The sequence below is a fragment of the Protopterus annectens genome, chromosome 7.part0 (assembly GCF_019279795.1).
Source record: "Protopterus annectens isolate FY-2018-M chromosome 7.part0, PAN1.0, whole genome shotgun sequence".
NCBI classification, from domain to species: Eukaryota; Metazoa; Chordata; order Ceratodontiformes; family Protopteridae; genus Protopterus; species Protopterus annectens.
In genome coordinates, this window is record NC_056739.1 from 405,476,474 (window position 1) to 405,492,301 (window position 15,828).

At 39.6% G+C, this 15,828-nt stretch overlaps 1 protein-coding gene across 1 annotated transcript in view; it reads right to left on the reverse strand.

Moving 5' to 3' along the window:
- PIFO (primary cilia formation) overlaps window positions 1–15,828 on the reverse strand; it is a 195,700-nt gene that overhangs the window by 43,523 nt on the left and 136,349 nt on the right. Inside the window, exon 5 of the mRNA XM_044076994.1 lies at window positions 10,889–11,006. Within this exon, the coding sequence (XP_043932929.1) occupies window positions 10,889–11,006 (118 nt within the window). The remainder of the gene's footprint in view (window positions 1–10,888; window positions 11,007–15,828) is intronic.

The following is a 15,828-nucleotide window of genomic DNA, read 5'->3' on the forward strand; positions in this document are numbered from 1 at the left end:
CTATCTCTTTTTTACCAAAATTGGACGCATATAACCCAGGACAAATGGGTTTTAGATGTGACTTTAAAAGGCTACAAATTCCACTTTCATACTCTGCCAAGGTCTTACGGTTGGCCAGATCTGCCAAAACATCAATGGTCAGAGGCCTTAAATCAGGTAGACGCTTTGTTGGCCATGAGAGCCATAGAACCTGTTCCACACCCAGAGATGGGCAAGGGTTTTTATTCAAGACTTTTCCTGGTCCCAAGAAAACAAAATGCATGGAGACCTATTCTGGACCTCTCAGTATTAAATACTTTTCTAGAAATACCAAAATTCAAGATGCTTACTCTGCAACAACTTCTTCCCATGCTCTCTCAGGATGCTTGGATGGTAACATTGGACCTGAAGGAGGCCTACTTACACATTCCCATTAGACAGGAACGCAGAAAATACCTCAGATTCAACGCAGGCTCGAGACACTTTCAATTCTCTGCACTGCCCTTTGGCTTATCTACTGCGCCCAGAGTCTTTACCAAGTGACTGGCTCCAGTAGTGGCTTATTGCAGACTCCAAGGGATTCAAATTTACCCCTATCCAGACGATTGCCTTATCCAGGTGGACAGCAAGGATCTTTTACTTCAACATCTGCCGTTTGTTCAGCGCCTCCTCCTACTACTGGGATTTTCAGTGAATACAAAAAAGTCACATTTGATCCCCTCTCAACAAATGATCTTTTTGGGAGCTCTTCTAAATACAAGCCTGCAAAAGGCCTTCCTGACTCCAGAAAAACAAGTACATCTGGCAGCAATTTTCAAAACCTTGTCTACTTTGACTCAGCTCACTGCAAGGAAATTCCTGCAGGCTTTGGGCTACATGGCTTCTTGCATCCTGTTGGTTCCAAATGCAAGGCTTCATATGAGAAAACGTCAATGGTACCTAAACAGTGTATGGTCTCAGCATTATCACAGCCTGGAAACAATGATACCTTTGATTCCCTGCCTCCAAAAGGAGTTCCTTTGGTGGTCCAGGGCCTGTGCTTTATACGATGGAAACCCCTTTCGTCTGCCTCAGCCTTCTCAGATCATGACCACAGACGCTTCGGATTACGCTCGGGGAGCTCATTTTCTAGACAACTGCCAGCAGGGCTATTGGCCAAAGAAACATCTTCACTGGCACATCAACCTGAAGGAAATGTTGGCAGTCCAACATGCTCTTTTAGCCTTCCAGAAATTTTTGCAACCAGGACATCTTCTGATTCGTACAGACAATACCACAGTCATGTGGTACATAAACAAGCAGGGGGGCTCCCACTCTTACCCCCTTTGCAGACTAGCCATGAGTCTATGGGACACAGCTCTAAATCTGAACCTGCATCTTCAAGCTCAATTCATCCCAGGGAAGCAAAATCTCTTAGCAGACAGCCTAAGCAGAAATCTTTTGGATCCCCATGAATGGATGCTGGACCCCAACTTATTCAGCAGGATTACATCAGTTTGGGGTTGTCCTCAGATAGATCTGTTTGCATCCCATCTCAACCATCAGTTGCCTCTATTTTGCACCAGGTCCTTCCACAAAACAGCATGGAAAGTGGATGCCCTGTCTTTCAGCTGGAGGAATCTTTCGGGATATGCCTTTCCTCCTCTTCCTCTTCTGCCTCGGGTGCTACTGAAAATAAAACAGGACAGACCCAAGATTATCATTCTGATAGCTCCAAATTGGCCTCGGCAGTTCTGGTATTCAACCCTATGACACCTGTTCTTGGAACCTCCTTGGATTCTGCCTCTGTCTCCTTCCCTTCTGTCCCAACATCAGGGTCAGATGCTACACTCTCAAATCAAGACTCTTTGCCTGGCAGCCTGGCTCTACAAAGGCCTTTGATTCCTTCTGCTCTTCCCAAACAAGTTTTGGATGTTCTCTTGGAAGCTAGGCGTCCTAGCACTAGAAAATCTTATGCTTCTAAATGGAAAAGATTTTGTATTTGGATGCGGGATCGAGGTTCTGATCCTCTTCTACCTGATATTTCCTCCATTTTACTCTACCTCTCTGAACTCTTGCTTAAAGGCCTCTCATTCTCTTCCATCAAAATTCATGCTTCTGCTATTTCGGCTCATTTCAACACTGATCCCCCCATTTTTTCTCATCAACTGGTGAGACAATTCTTGAGAGGGGCTAAGAATTTAAGACCTCCCAGAACTCCTCCTGTTCCTGCTTGGGATCTTAATTATGTTTTGGAGAAGCTTACTTTACCTCCCTTTGAGCCTGCTGCTGCTTCGGATATCAAGTTCTTATCCTGGAAAACAGCTATTTTATTAGCATTAACTTCTGCAAGAAGGGTGTCAGAGTTGCAAGCTCTCATGGCTGTGGAACCTTACCTTATTTTCCATCAAGACAGGGTGGCCTTGAGGACCAATCCTACATTTATGCCTAAGGTGATTTCTAAAGTGACTTTAAATCAGACTATTCACCTTCCTACTTTCTTTCCAAATCCTTAAAACAAAGGGGAAAGGATTTTACATTCATTGGACGTACACAGACAACTACGATTTTACCTGGACAGAACTAAAGATTTCAGGAAATCTGAACAGTTGCTTATCTCTTATGCCTCCAGTTCTCTAGGCAAGGCTATTTCTAAACAAACTATTTCCAAATGGATTGCTCATGGAATAAGGTTTTGTTACTCTCATTTTGGGAAACAGATTCCAGGCACTGTTAGGAGTCATTCTACTAGGGCAGCTGCCACTTCAGCAGCTTTTCTCAGAGGAGTTCCTACCAAGGACATTTTGGAAGCTGCCACTTGGAGTTCAGTGCATACCTTCTCTAAGCACTATAATCTCCCTTTGTATTCTAAGTCTAGGGCAGGTTTTGCCTCTGCTGTCTTGCAGGGTCTTCTGGCTGCCCCTTCTTCTGCATAACCTCCACCCTCCTTCACAGCTTTGGGATTCCACCCTACAGTTATGACTGCAACAGTGAAACACGAAGAACATAGTACAGTTGTGTACACCTACCATAAATGTAGATGTTCGAGTGTCTTCACTGTTGCAGTCGGGGTTTCCCTCCCACCATTCCCCTCTTGTTTTCTGTTTGTTTTTTCTCCTCTTCCTTGTGGTGTATTTGTGTTTCCTTTGGGACACCTTTTGGATATTTTGGGGAGCTTCTGACATCTGGGGCAAGAAAGGCTGGAGAAGATGGCGTTAGCTGTCAGCTATGTACCTCTGCATTCTGACGTCAGGGTACTTGCTGGTACAGCCGATGCCGGACCCAGACTTTGGGATTCTGGCTGACCTCGGGCTGCCTGCCGGCAGGAACACCCTACAGTTACGACTGCAACAGTGAAGACACTTGAACATCTACATTTATGGTAGGTGTACATAACTGTAGTTTCTCATGGTCAGGGACGACAATGATGAACTGCCACCTCTACCATACATTGCTCACACCTGTCTGACATACCAAGACATTGAGCCAGTACAGAGTTTGGCTGTGTTCATGCTGACACTCACACACCAATTTCACCTGGGGGACATGTACAGACACACACACACCACACACGCACACACGCACACACACACACACACACACACACACACACACACACACACACGCACACACACGCACACACACGCACACACACGCACACACCAGTTACATGGTTCAGCCATGCAGCTTAAAACCCATTTTGTCTCGCTGGCCATTTGGTGGTTTATCCGAATGTCTGGCTGCTTCTCTGTCTTACCCACACACAGTCACTGACCTTTTATGTCAGTCTAGGCCTCCTGCCCTCCACACAACAACCCTGTGCAAGTGATGATAACTGTGCCATATCCCTGTTTTCTATCTTTTGGATTCAGGAATATGTAAGCTTTGTGTCTGATGCTCAGGGTGCATAGCTGATGTTGTGCTTAGTATATCTGCATTTGTGGTGTTGAACTGGTAATTTTACATTTGACTTATATTGGCCTTGGAAAGCTAGACAGTTGATAGCATTAACATTTTCCAACTTTATTGTGAATGATCTTGTGATGGTTGTAAAGTCAGAAACTGCAATGTGTATCATTACTTTCTTACTTCTCTCTTTAATGATGCTTGCAGTATAAACGTATGGTGCTATACTGAGGGTGTGCAGTGATCATCAGTACTTTTGCAAGGATGACTGTGTGAATCTTTGATACATGAGGACTACTGCTTATTAATTTACACATATAAGTCACATAAGTCTCTGCTGTCACATGTTAAGATCATTTATGTAAAAATCTCCCACATTTTACTTGCTTACAGTACCAATTAGTAAAATACAAGGATATGTCACTCATTCAAATTATTACACAATACACTCCAGGTTCAAGACTTACCTTGTAAATGCAGCAGTTAACACAGTTTTAGTTCAGGGCTGACTCTGTCTGATGCAAATAGTAAACAGCAAATACATGAGAAGGAAAAGGTTGTGTGAGTTGCCTGGCATCAATGTTACTATCTGTGAGTAGGAGGAAAGTTTTAGGCACCTAGCTGGTGAGTGCGTGTGCTATGCATTGTCTCTTATCCAATGCAAGGGCATACTGAGCACACCTATGTCTGCCTACATCCACTTCATAGGTTAAGTAATCTTCATAGGTTAGTACTAAGCTAACTGCCCTTGCAAGCCATTTTAAGCTTAGCCAAATATCCCTAGTGAGACTCAAACCCTGCACCTTGTGTTTGTAAGGCAAACATCTTAACCATTAGGCCACCCTCCCAACCCCCACTGTAGCTGGTGGTTCTCCATCTGACTCCTCATCTGCCTGTGGCCGTGGTGACCTTGGCATTGGTGGTGGGATGTGTGCCTCTTCTCTTTGCTGATGATGATGCATAGCATGGTATATACTGTCAATATTTCTGTACATGTCCATGACTTTAGCAGCCCAAACACATGCTCTATACTTCTGGTTTGAGTGTGTGCCTTATTATGGCTCTAATCTGTGAGTTTGTGTGCATTTCTAATGGGTGTCATCAGCCACGGTTCCAGTGCATAGCCTGCATCCCACAGTAAATGACCCTGTGGGATATCCCTCTAGTAAACATCTGGTACAATTGGGAGGTGTGCCAGATATGTGAGTTGTGGTAACTGCCAGGGTTGCCAGCACACACATTCAAGATGATTCCCTTGGTATTATACACAACTTGGCAGTTGATAGAGTGGTAGCCCTTTCTGTTTATGTAGAGCCTACCCTGTTCCACAGGTGGTGCCTTAATGTCTATATGTGTGCAGTCTGTGACACACAGTGTTACAGGGTAGAACTCCTATATATTTCTGTCCCTCTTCTCGGGAGTGTAGGAAAAATATATGCGGTCACTGGCTTGTTGGAGCATAGCATTCAGGAATTGATGGAGGATCCTAGATGCTGATGCTTGTGACACCCCAACATGTCCCCTGTTGGTCTCTGTAAGGTACCTGTAGCTAAGAAGTGCTACACATACCTTTGTCTCCACTGGGATGGGTTCCCCTTGGCTGGCCCTGGTTCTGAGTTGAGGATGGCAGAGGTCGCAGAGTTCCTGTAGTGGGTCTCTGTAGTGTTCTACAATTTCCATGTCATGTAGGTTGTGAAAAGTTAAATGGGCCCTGAAAACTCTTCTCCTTCTTGGCCTAGGCCTATTGGCAGCAGCAGCAGTATTGACTTCAGCCTGTAGCACATACACATGAATTAAAGCAGCAGCAGCCCCTAACATTCTTTCCATATAGACTCCTTTCTGTGGCTGTATCCCAAAAGGTTTTGGAATTTTCAGGAAAAAACAACATGGAGTCTACACAGTTGCTTTATAGCTTGTTGCATAGCTCCACCATGTTGGATAGGTTGATTAGCATGCAATTCAGCTACTTATGCTATAATTAATATGCTAAAGTGTTTGCCTTGTTTGCACGGTGGTGCACGGCTCTTCATGGTGCTTACTGAATCTAAAACTCATTGCTACCATGTGCGTTTTGTGTGCACACTGTAGAAAATGACTGAATAGGGTTTATTGAGTCTCCTTTTTTGTAAATAAGGAATGCATGAGTGTCTGTTGTGTGAGATATGAAATTTCTTGTTTTGCAGGCTTAGGGAATGAGTTTAATCACAGTCGATGAAGCCACAAATTATGAACAATGTTGTTTAGTTCTAGAGTGTAAGATTTTTCATGTTTAACAAAATCCAAACCCACAACTATTCTACTTTATTGTGATTTTTGTTTTAGGTTAGATCAATGTTTTCCATTGGCTTCAGTGGTCTCTATTAATTGTCTACATTTCCACTGAATTGAGGTTTGTAGTTTGCATATGTCTTTATGCATGGATTTCTTGGTTGGTTCTGTAGTCTAGTTCTGATGTATATTTTAAATGTTTAATTTTTGTAGTAACATTTAATTTTTTAATTTAGCTTAGTGAGGGTTATGTGAAGAATTGTTGCTGTTATGGATTAGCTTATTATTTTGTATAAACAATTTTAGAATTTGGTCTGTTTTGCAGATAATATCATTTTCTAAATGTAGTGTATGTGGTCATTTTTTTATTTTAACTGTTTTCATTCTAATTAGGGCAGATTCACTGTTAGATTGCCAATTTGGGTAGTTAGTTTTTCTTGGGGGGGGGTCTTTTTGTGGATTTTGTGAGTGTAGTATGTGAAGTTACTCTTTTGGCATTTAAGAGAATGAGAAATGAGACAAGTTTTTGTTTTTATTCTTTTTCACTTTTTGTAAAACTAAATGTAGATTTGGGATTGCTAGATTATTTTAGACATATTAAGGTGGTTAATATAGGAGTCATGTTTTGCATAAGCAGTATGTGAACGTTAGTTTTTGGCTAGTAGTATAAATTTACAGATTTAGTGGACTTTTCTAGCTTTGATGATGTGCGACGGATGTAAGTACACTTATAATGATGCACCAAAAGTGGAGATAAAAAATATTTACACATTCGACTTTCTACAGGTTTTTTTTTTTTATCAAGACCTTTATCTGGCATCCACAAGTGGATAAAATATTTTAAAATTAGTGCTTGCGGGTCATTTAAGGTAGTAATAGCCAGTAAGGCAAGCTACTAAAATCAGATAATGTATCTTGCTTACTCCACTGACATTAGAGATGCATTCCTAACTCCTTTCCAGAAGTCTATGTTCAGATAGTGAGATGAGCACTAAGGAAGCCAGCCAGGGAGATGAACAGCTGTGACTGAAAAACACTTACACCTTTGGGTGGTAGTGGGGCAATGAAATTCTTCTTGCAGCAGTGACTGCTGTTAGAGGCTAGCGACTCTACAGTTACAGGAACAGCCTGCAGATGTGTAAGGTCATGTGGCAGAGAGTTTCAGTAGTGTGGGAATGGAAGAAAGTGCATAGAAAATGGGCCACATCCCATTTCATCTGGTGCGTACTCTACAGGGTCCACTAGGTAGAAAGAAAAAAAACTCTGTTTGCTTTGATCTGACAATGATGGCCCAAGGATCTCACCATCTCCATGCTCACTTAGAAACTTAAAAAATTTCACTGACAGGTAACAGCATACGACACTGTGTTAAGATGTGTAAAAATATTAGCATGAGTCCAAAAATACTTGGATTTTAAAAAATGATGAATCGTCAGATATAAGGAGGAATCCTTAATTTTAATATAAAGTAGCAGGCGAATAGAGATTCATATATCTAGTTCAGTGAATGGCTGGTATGAGAGATGTAACTCAGAAAAGCCTTTAATGAACAACTAGCTTTGCTGGCATAGAGGGATAAAACCCTGATTCAGGTGACCTGAATTTGGTCAGGGTTCAGGGGAAAGAGGAGTGATAGGTCATTGCCTGTGTACCTGTTCCAGCAGGAAGGTATGGAGACATTCTGGATGCAGGGGGACATAGCCATTTCAGTAGTTCTGGAGTGATATTGGGGCTGTGAAAAAAGCTGATGATGAAGTTGCTGGGTAGGCAAAACAGGGACATGCCACCATGTAGATGGTGTATTTACCTCATGGTGCCATTGCATACTTACCTATGTGACGTTTTTCAGCATATTAGAAGGAGGTGGGGCTTAAAGAGAGTACCAGCTGATGAAGGGGAAATCATGTTAAGAAACAAAAACATTGGCTTGCAAAACTCAAGAAATGAGAGGGAGGGAGAAAGAAAGAGAGTTTCAGGTTTTTAGCTTAAATGTTGTCACAAGTATCTTTGGAGATACATGGGTTTGTTCCGATTATGTATCACTATAATGATATTAATTAGTTAGACTTAATCAACTTCCATTTTAATGAAGAGCAGCCTGTGTTAACAGCAAGACTGTGGACCTCTGAGGGTAAGAACATTTCCATTGCCCCCAAGTTTGTGCAGTTTTGGAGTTAGTAAATTTAGAGATGCAAGGATATGAAAGGTGCAGCGGAACTAGTCCACTGCAAAAATATTTTTAAAAACTTGTTATTAAAGTTGATGTTGTGTGGTGTCACATTTTTCTTTATTTTCCAGTTTGCTATAATTCCATTTGTGGAATTACTGTGAATCCAAACCTGGGATTATGATTTGTTTCTAGAGGTTCAGTCCCCTTCCATCCTTAAGTCTGAATCCATCATCGAAATAGGAAAATGTGAGTGCATTCTAGGTTTAATGTTTCCTAAAACTTAGGATAAATGAACACACATGTATTAAAACTGTTTTATTTCACTTAAATGGATAGTGCATGCTGGTTTATTATCAGAGCGTAGAATTAATACTGAAGTGTTTCTGATATAATTTGTTTATACGGAAAGCTGTTCACACAATATGGAAGACTGCCATAGGAATTCATTAAAGGGCCTAACACAAGCCATAGGGCTCATGCTAAAAAGGTCATGCTCCTACAATGCGGTATTTAGTGATTCAGAGACAAGTTATTTGTGATGAGGAAAGACCTCATTATTACCTTATTTGCATGTGTCTGAATCATAATTACTACTACAATTTGTAGATCCTTGCTTATCTGCACATGGAGGTAGTAAACTGCTGTTCGTATACACATTGGCATTTTCTTATTGGCACTCTTACACACACACACACACACACACACACACACACACACACACACACACACACACACACACACACACACACGTACACATTGAAACACACACATACACCACAGTCCCTGTACCTGTCCCTGACTTGTCTTCCTTCCTGTGGTTCCCCCCAATCCCCATACTGGTTTCATGCCATTATGATACACAACTGCAGAGTAATTCCTTGTGTTTAGTGTCTCCCCCAGTCCCTGTACTAATGATAGTGCTATTATGGCAGTTAATTGTAGAGTATTCCCTGTTGTTTAATGGCTCCACCATCCTGACCCCTGAACTGATGTTGGCGCTGTTATGGATTTAACCATAGAGTAGACCCTGGTGTCTAGTGGCTCCCTCCCACCTCCCTGATGCCTGTATTGTGGTCGCCTTAGGTAGTTTAACATGGCCTTTTGGGTGTATATATTACAGCACCATGGTAGGGCCAGCTGTGGTGACCTACACAGCTAAGCAATTTCTTAAATCACTCAACATGTAGATGCTTTCCTGGAGGCAGTTTTTTTGGGGGGAGCACACGGCTAATTAGCATATGCCTCATTTCATTGCTGCATCATTAGCATTTAGCATGGCTGCAGAGCCAGCCCAATGTCTTGCTGCACACCTTCATGTTAGAGCATTGTGCAGCACCATGTTAGGGCCAGTGCTGAACACTAAAAGCTTACCGCGATGTGTACATGTTGTGCTACCTTCATGAATTTGCCCCTGAGATCTGAATTTAAACTAAGTCATATTATGCTGATAATGAGCATTTAAGATAATTTCCTATTGGGATAATCTATTCGTATGTTAATTGATTTTCTGTATAAAAATTTCAGAGTGAGAAGCAAATTAAATAAATAAATATAAAAAAGTATGTCAGCAGTAAACATTGTCTGGTAATTCTAGATGTATACAAAAGATCTTATAGAGTTTACCTATATTTTAATTTGTATTCTGGATTGTTTATGGACGTAAATAATTGCAGCCACTGTCACAATAAGATTGTTTGAGGAAGGTCCATTTAATGCCTTCTGTTTATACTGCTGTATGCAGCCTAGTCCTTCAAGGATTCATGGCCATGTAGAACTGTCATACCGACACACAAATAGCAATCATTCATGAAGTGTAGGGTTACCAGCATTTTCAGCTATGCTCTATGTAATACATGCAAGTGTCTCCAAAACATGAACTGTTTTATCTCTCTTTTATGGCCTGAGGTATATTGTATCATCTAGTAAAGTTACTAATTATAATTCAGTTTTAGTAAGGCAACGCATTTGCTGTACTGAGACACAGTGCAATTTCCTGTAGTGTCCTATACTAGGACAGGTAAAAAAAAAATGGGTGAGTTCAAACTTGTTGCTTTCTGTCCTCAAAAGTGCAACTCCTTGACCACTTTTTCCTGTAAGATATCTCTGTTGGTGTATTTTTTGTTTGGGTATAAGTACTGAATCAAAGTTTTTTTTATTTTCTTCAGGATTACATAACCAAGGAGTTAGTATATATAAGTAAAGATACCCACTGCAGAAAGTGCTATATATATATTGCTCATTTTATCTTTTTGAAGATTTGACCAGTTTGTCTTATTTGACTTTGGTTCAATGAAACCAGCAGCATTATTACTGCTTCTTTATGTGTTTATTTACTGTTGTGATTGATATGCATGGAAGGTTATTAAAACAATCTAATTTCAGCTAATGTCCAGGGAGAAAAGCTCCAAGTATAAATCATGCTAAAATAAAACAGCAATAATACATGCTTCAGCTCACATTAATTACAGTATTATTCAAAGAAAAAAGCAACACCAAAAGTAATAAATATAAACATCTGAAATATGCATCAATGCAAAAGTGTAATGCCTACATTAACATTATGTGAAGGCACAATGCAAAAAGTACCTCTGTTCTAAGAGTTCTTTTCGGTAGAGAAGGCACAAGGGACCAGTCAGGACGATCAAACTTCATCGGCCAGGAGACTTTTTGGTTTCTTGCAACATCATGTTCATAACTACCTGGGCTAAAATAAAACAGTAATTATTTTAGTTAAATTAAATATTATACATGTACTGATTTTTTTTTTCTGTTTTTACATTGTATGTTCCTGCTTGTTTTTTTTTTCCAGAATTGAACTGTCATTTGTTTTAATAAAAATACAATATATTTTATAATTATTCCTCAGAAATGTTCCCTTACATAGATGGGCTTCTTTTTATTAATCTTTCCTTCACTATTGGGACTTGAGATCCAGATGACTTTCTTCATCTGGCAAGCTACAAGTTTTTGGTAGAAAACTATCACCTTTTAGTAAGATTTGTATAACCGACCCGGGACAGGATGTAAGCCAGACCTGAAACTTGCAACTTTTTCCTGCTAAGGTCCCACATTTTATGGTAACCTATTATTCTGAATAGCAATTATGAAATCAGCGAAACTCAGAAATTCAGTATACTTGGTATGAACATGAAATATATGACAGTCTAGAAAATTACTTTCAGGGAGGGCTTGTATATCTGACCTGCACAGTCTCAGCTAGGATACTAAGCTGAAGTTCAACACGAGTGATTGATAGTGTTTACTCTATGGTAGAGAGATCTTGGACTAACTATATATGTAGCAGGATTTTGAGGTCTTTAACTGTGTAATAGCAAGTTTAGATCTTTGGCTTTCAGTTCACTATTGACCAATCACACTTTTAAGTGTCAATCACTCTTATGTCGAACTTCAGCTATGAAGCCATTTGAATATCTTAAGTTATGTACAAGACTTCTAGGGCAAACAGCATTTTACATCACTGGTGTGCCAAAACATGTTACCTCTTAAACAGCACTTATATTGTTTATGGGACTGTGGCCAGTTCCTTACTGTAATAGTCTGCAGACAGAGATACAAGTAGTAATAGCAGCAGTAAGAAGGTCTTTTAAATCATAAGAGATTTATAAGTAGAGACTATCCACTTAAAATAATTGCTGATGGTTATAAATATGTTGAGAATAACACCGAGGGAAAACATTCCACTGTGAAACAGAACTGAAAAAGAAAAAAAGGAAAATACTGTGTCATTCATAACAAATTATTCTCTGATTCTTTTAGGAAATAATTCGAAGACGTACTGATCCATACTAGCAAGTAATGAAAACAGGAATATGGCTGGTGATAGTGCTCAGTTTTAAACATAACAGAAATTATTTATTGCCTTGTTATTTGTAAATCAGGAGTGTACAGTGTCTGGCACTTATGCCTGTGGTCAGTTTTACTATTTTGTGTATATCTTAGGAGTGCATGCAGTTCCTATAGGCATCCCACCATGGGTTAAAATATTACTTTATATATTTTTTTAACTGTAAGATAGCGTATTTAGTGTCTTATGCTAATTAATGTTGTGGAAGTTTTTACTGAGGAAAATATGCAGAAACTTAACAAGAGATTAAGAGAATATATAACTGACATGAGAAAACAGAACACCAAGAATGCAGTGGCTTAATATTTCTTTTGGTGTAAAATGTTGTTTTAAGTTTCAGGGCATTTATTCTATTGCTAATAAGAACTCTTGTGAGAATTTAGATAATTTGCTGATTGTACAACATTCCAGATGGTAATATATCTTACATGCTTATGAAACACAAGACATTAATGAAAAGTGCTCATTGGTGCCTTTGTTAAAAAGCAAAACTGTTCTCATAATGAAAAGTTTTAAATGACTGGTTGACATTTAATGAACAGTTTAACTGTATTTATATAATAAGCTAAACATCAAACAATGCCCTATGAAAAAATGAACATTCTTCATCAGGATATTAATATAGAAGTAAAGCCTGGTAAAAAACACACAATGTAACAACATGCCATGAAGCGTGGATGAAAAAAATAAATGACTGCCATCTCACTTATACTCACTAAACATGGCTAGAACACAATGCTTAGCAAGCATGAAGAAATAATAACATGTAAAAAATAATTATAAAAATGAATTAATGAAAGTAATTGCAGCAGCAGTTACAACAACCTACTATTTCCCTTCCCCTTGCTAAATGCAACTCTTAAAAAGCCATGCTTAGTAAGTGTGGAGAAAAAATACTTCTTCTTCCGGCTTTTTCCCGGTTGGGGGTCGCCACAGCAGATCATCTGTCCGCTCATGATTGGCAGTGGAGTTTTACAGTGTCGAGTTGCCAGGGAAGGCACACATACACTCACACCTAGGGCCGATTTAGAGTATCCAATCCACCTACAGCATGTCTTTGGGATGTGGGAGGAAACCAGAGCACCCGGAGGAAACCCACACAACCACAGGGAGGACATGCAGACTCTGCACAGAAGGCACCCCAGCCGAGAATCGAACCGGAGAACCTCTTGCTGTGAGGCGACACCACTAACTGCTGCACCACCGTGGCTGCCCTTGTGGAGAAAAAATACTAAGTAATGAAAATAACTGCAGCAGCAGTAGTGGTTACAATGACCAAAGAGTGTGTTTGGGTATGTGTGTGTGTGTGTGTGTGTGTGTGTGTGTGTGTGTGTGTGTGTGTGTGTGTGTGTGTGTGTGTGTGTGTGTGTGTGTGTGTGTGAGTTGTATTGCTTTGCATTGTACTTATTATTTCTGTATATTTTCATTCATTGGCTTACAGTATGACATAGTCAAGAAAGTGGCCATAATTGCCAGGCACATTTGTGTGTGTGTGTGTGTGTGTGTGTGTGTGTGTGTGTGTGTGTGTGTGTGTGTGTATGTTTGTGTGTGTGAGTGTGTGTGAATTGTATTACTTTGCATTGTACTGCTCTTATTATTTCTGTATATTTTCATTCATTTGCTTACAGTATGACACAGTCAAGAAAGTGGCTGTAATTGCCAGCCACATTTGTGTGTGTGTGTATAAGAGAGAGAGAGAGTTTATGCTTCTCTGCCTCTGCACGTATATGTGTCTATTTGTCAGAGAGAGAGAGAGAAACAGACTGTGTTGTTGTGTGTAAGGGGATTGTAATACTTTACATTGTATGTGTATTATTATTACTACTTATGAATTTATTCATTGATTTGATCACAATATGACATCTAAGATGTATACAGTCAAGAAAGTGACTGTAATTTCAAGGCACATGTGTGTGTGTGTGTGAGGGAGTTCTATTGCTTTGCATTCTACTGCTCTTACTATTTTTGTATTTTTTTCTTCATTCATTTGCTTACAGTGTGACACAGTCAAGAAAATGGCTGCAATTGTCAGCCACATGTGTGAGTGTGTATGATAGTTTGTGTTTCTGTGCCTCTGCATGTGTGTGTGTGTGTGTGTGTGTGTGTGTGTGTGTGTGTGTGTATGTGTGCACGTAATAGAGAGATAAAGAAAGAAACAGACTCTAATCAATGGAGTTGCTAGGCATATTGTCTATATATAAACTGCAGCATCTAGTTTAAAAAATATATATATATCATTTATGTGTTTTGTGCAATGAGATGTGTTATGATTTAAGCTTAAAAGTCTTGTTATATTTGGCATGGTTCATGGTGATATATTTTGTTAAATAGCTATTGCCTGTTTTGATGCTAATGAAAAGGTATCCTGTCGACAAGATACACTGTCTAAGAGAGGATAGGGTACAGTGGTGCTACATTTGTGAAACAGGAGGGGTACATCCTGGAAGTTGTTGCATAAGATGGTGCTCAGTTCAAAATATCCTAGCTATGCCCCTGACTTTGATGACAGATATGGAACACTTGGCTCATCCAGTCTGGATATTTATGTGTATGCCTAATAAACTGCAGTGCTTAGTTAACCTGCAACTTAATGTTGTTTTTAATTTGCAGGCTGGCTAACTGATTTGAGCCAAAAGCACATTTTCACCTAAGACTTTTTCCAGCACCTAATAATTCATACAGATAATATGGTATATCTGTGTGAGGCAAAAATCCCCTTAAGAGTTGCATTATAGCTTTCTCATTTATTCTTTAAGTGTTTCACTGGTGTAGCTTTATTTATGAGTAGAACTGTTGATTATTACTTTGGTGCGAATAGAATATTACATTAGTTTATTACTAGGGAATATGTAGCACCATCTAAGGGTAACCATTTGAAATGCCAGGACTTGACGTTTGGAGACTGAATGACTGAAAATCCAAATTTACATATACTATGTCTGAGACTGCCATTTCTCAGAATATTCCCTTTTCTCCAAAGTGTAAGAATTTCATAGCTGGTATATATAATCTGAAAGGTGTACAAGTTCACCCCCACAGTGGGGGCTCCAGAATGGCTTGCCTAACTGCAAAAAAAGTTTAAAGAGAACAGCGATGTTCAATATTCACTATATATCTGTGTGTGGGTGAAGCATATGAAGAGAGAGAGAGAAAGATGCTTTAAATAGCACCTGATGATGAAGATGATGATAATAATAATAACAATACAGAAGCCATAATACATGACAGAACCTGTAACCATGGTGATTTGTTGCATGCTTTTGTCAAATGATTGTCTAGTATAAGGGGAGGTAGGATGCTATGAAATCACCTGCAGCTAAAAGTGCAGTGAATCATTAACAAACCATTTCTATATAACTAGTGCAAGTACACTTTCTTGAGTTGGGCAGGTTTTGAAAAGTGTTACTATATTTAATGGATACTTAATATAATTTCTTCTGTGGAAAGCTGGAACTTACTGGGCAACACCAATTTAGATGGTACATGGTTGTGCAGTAAGGTGTTTCAAAGCTCAACACTTTCTCTGCTCCAGATAAAGTTGCATATGAGCTTACATGACAGAATGTGACAAAATCAGTATTGGTGTGGTAAGATTGTGCAAAGGTTGTGAGAATCGTAAACTACTGCGGTCAGAATTATAATGGGGTCCAACATCAGTAAT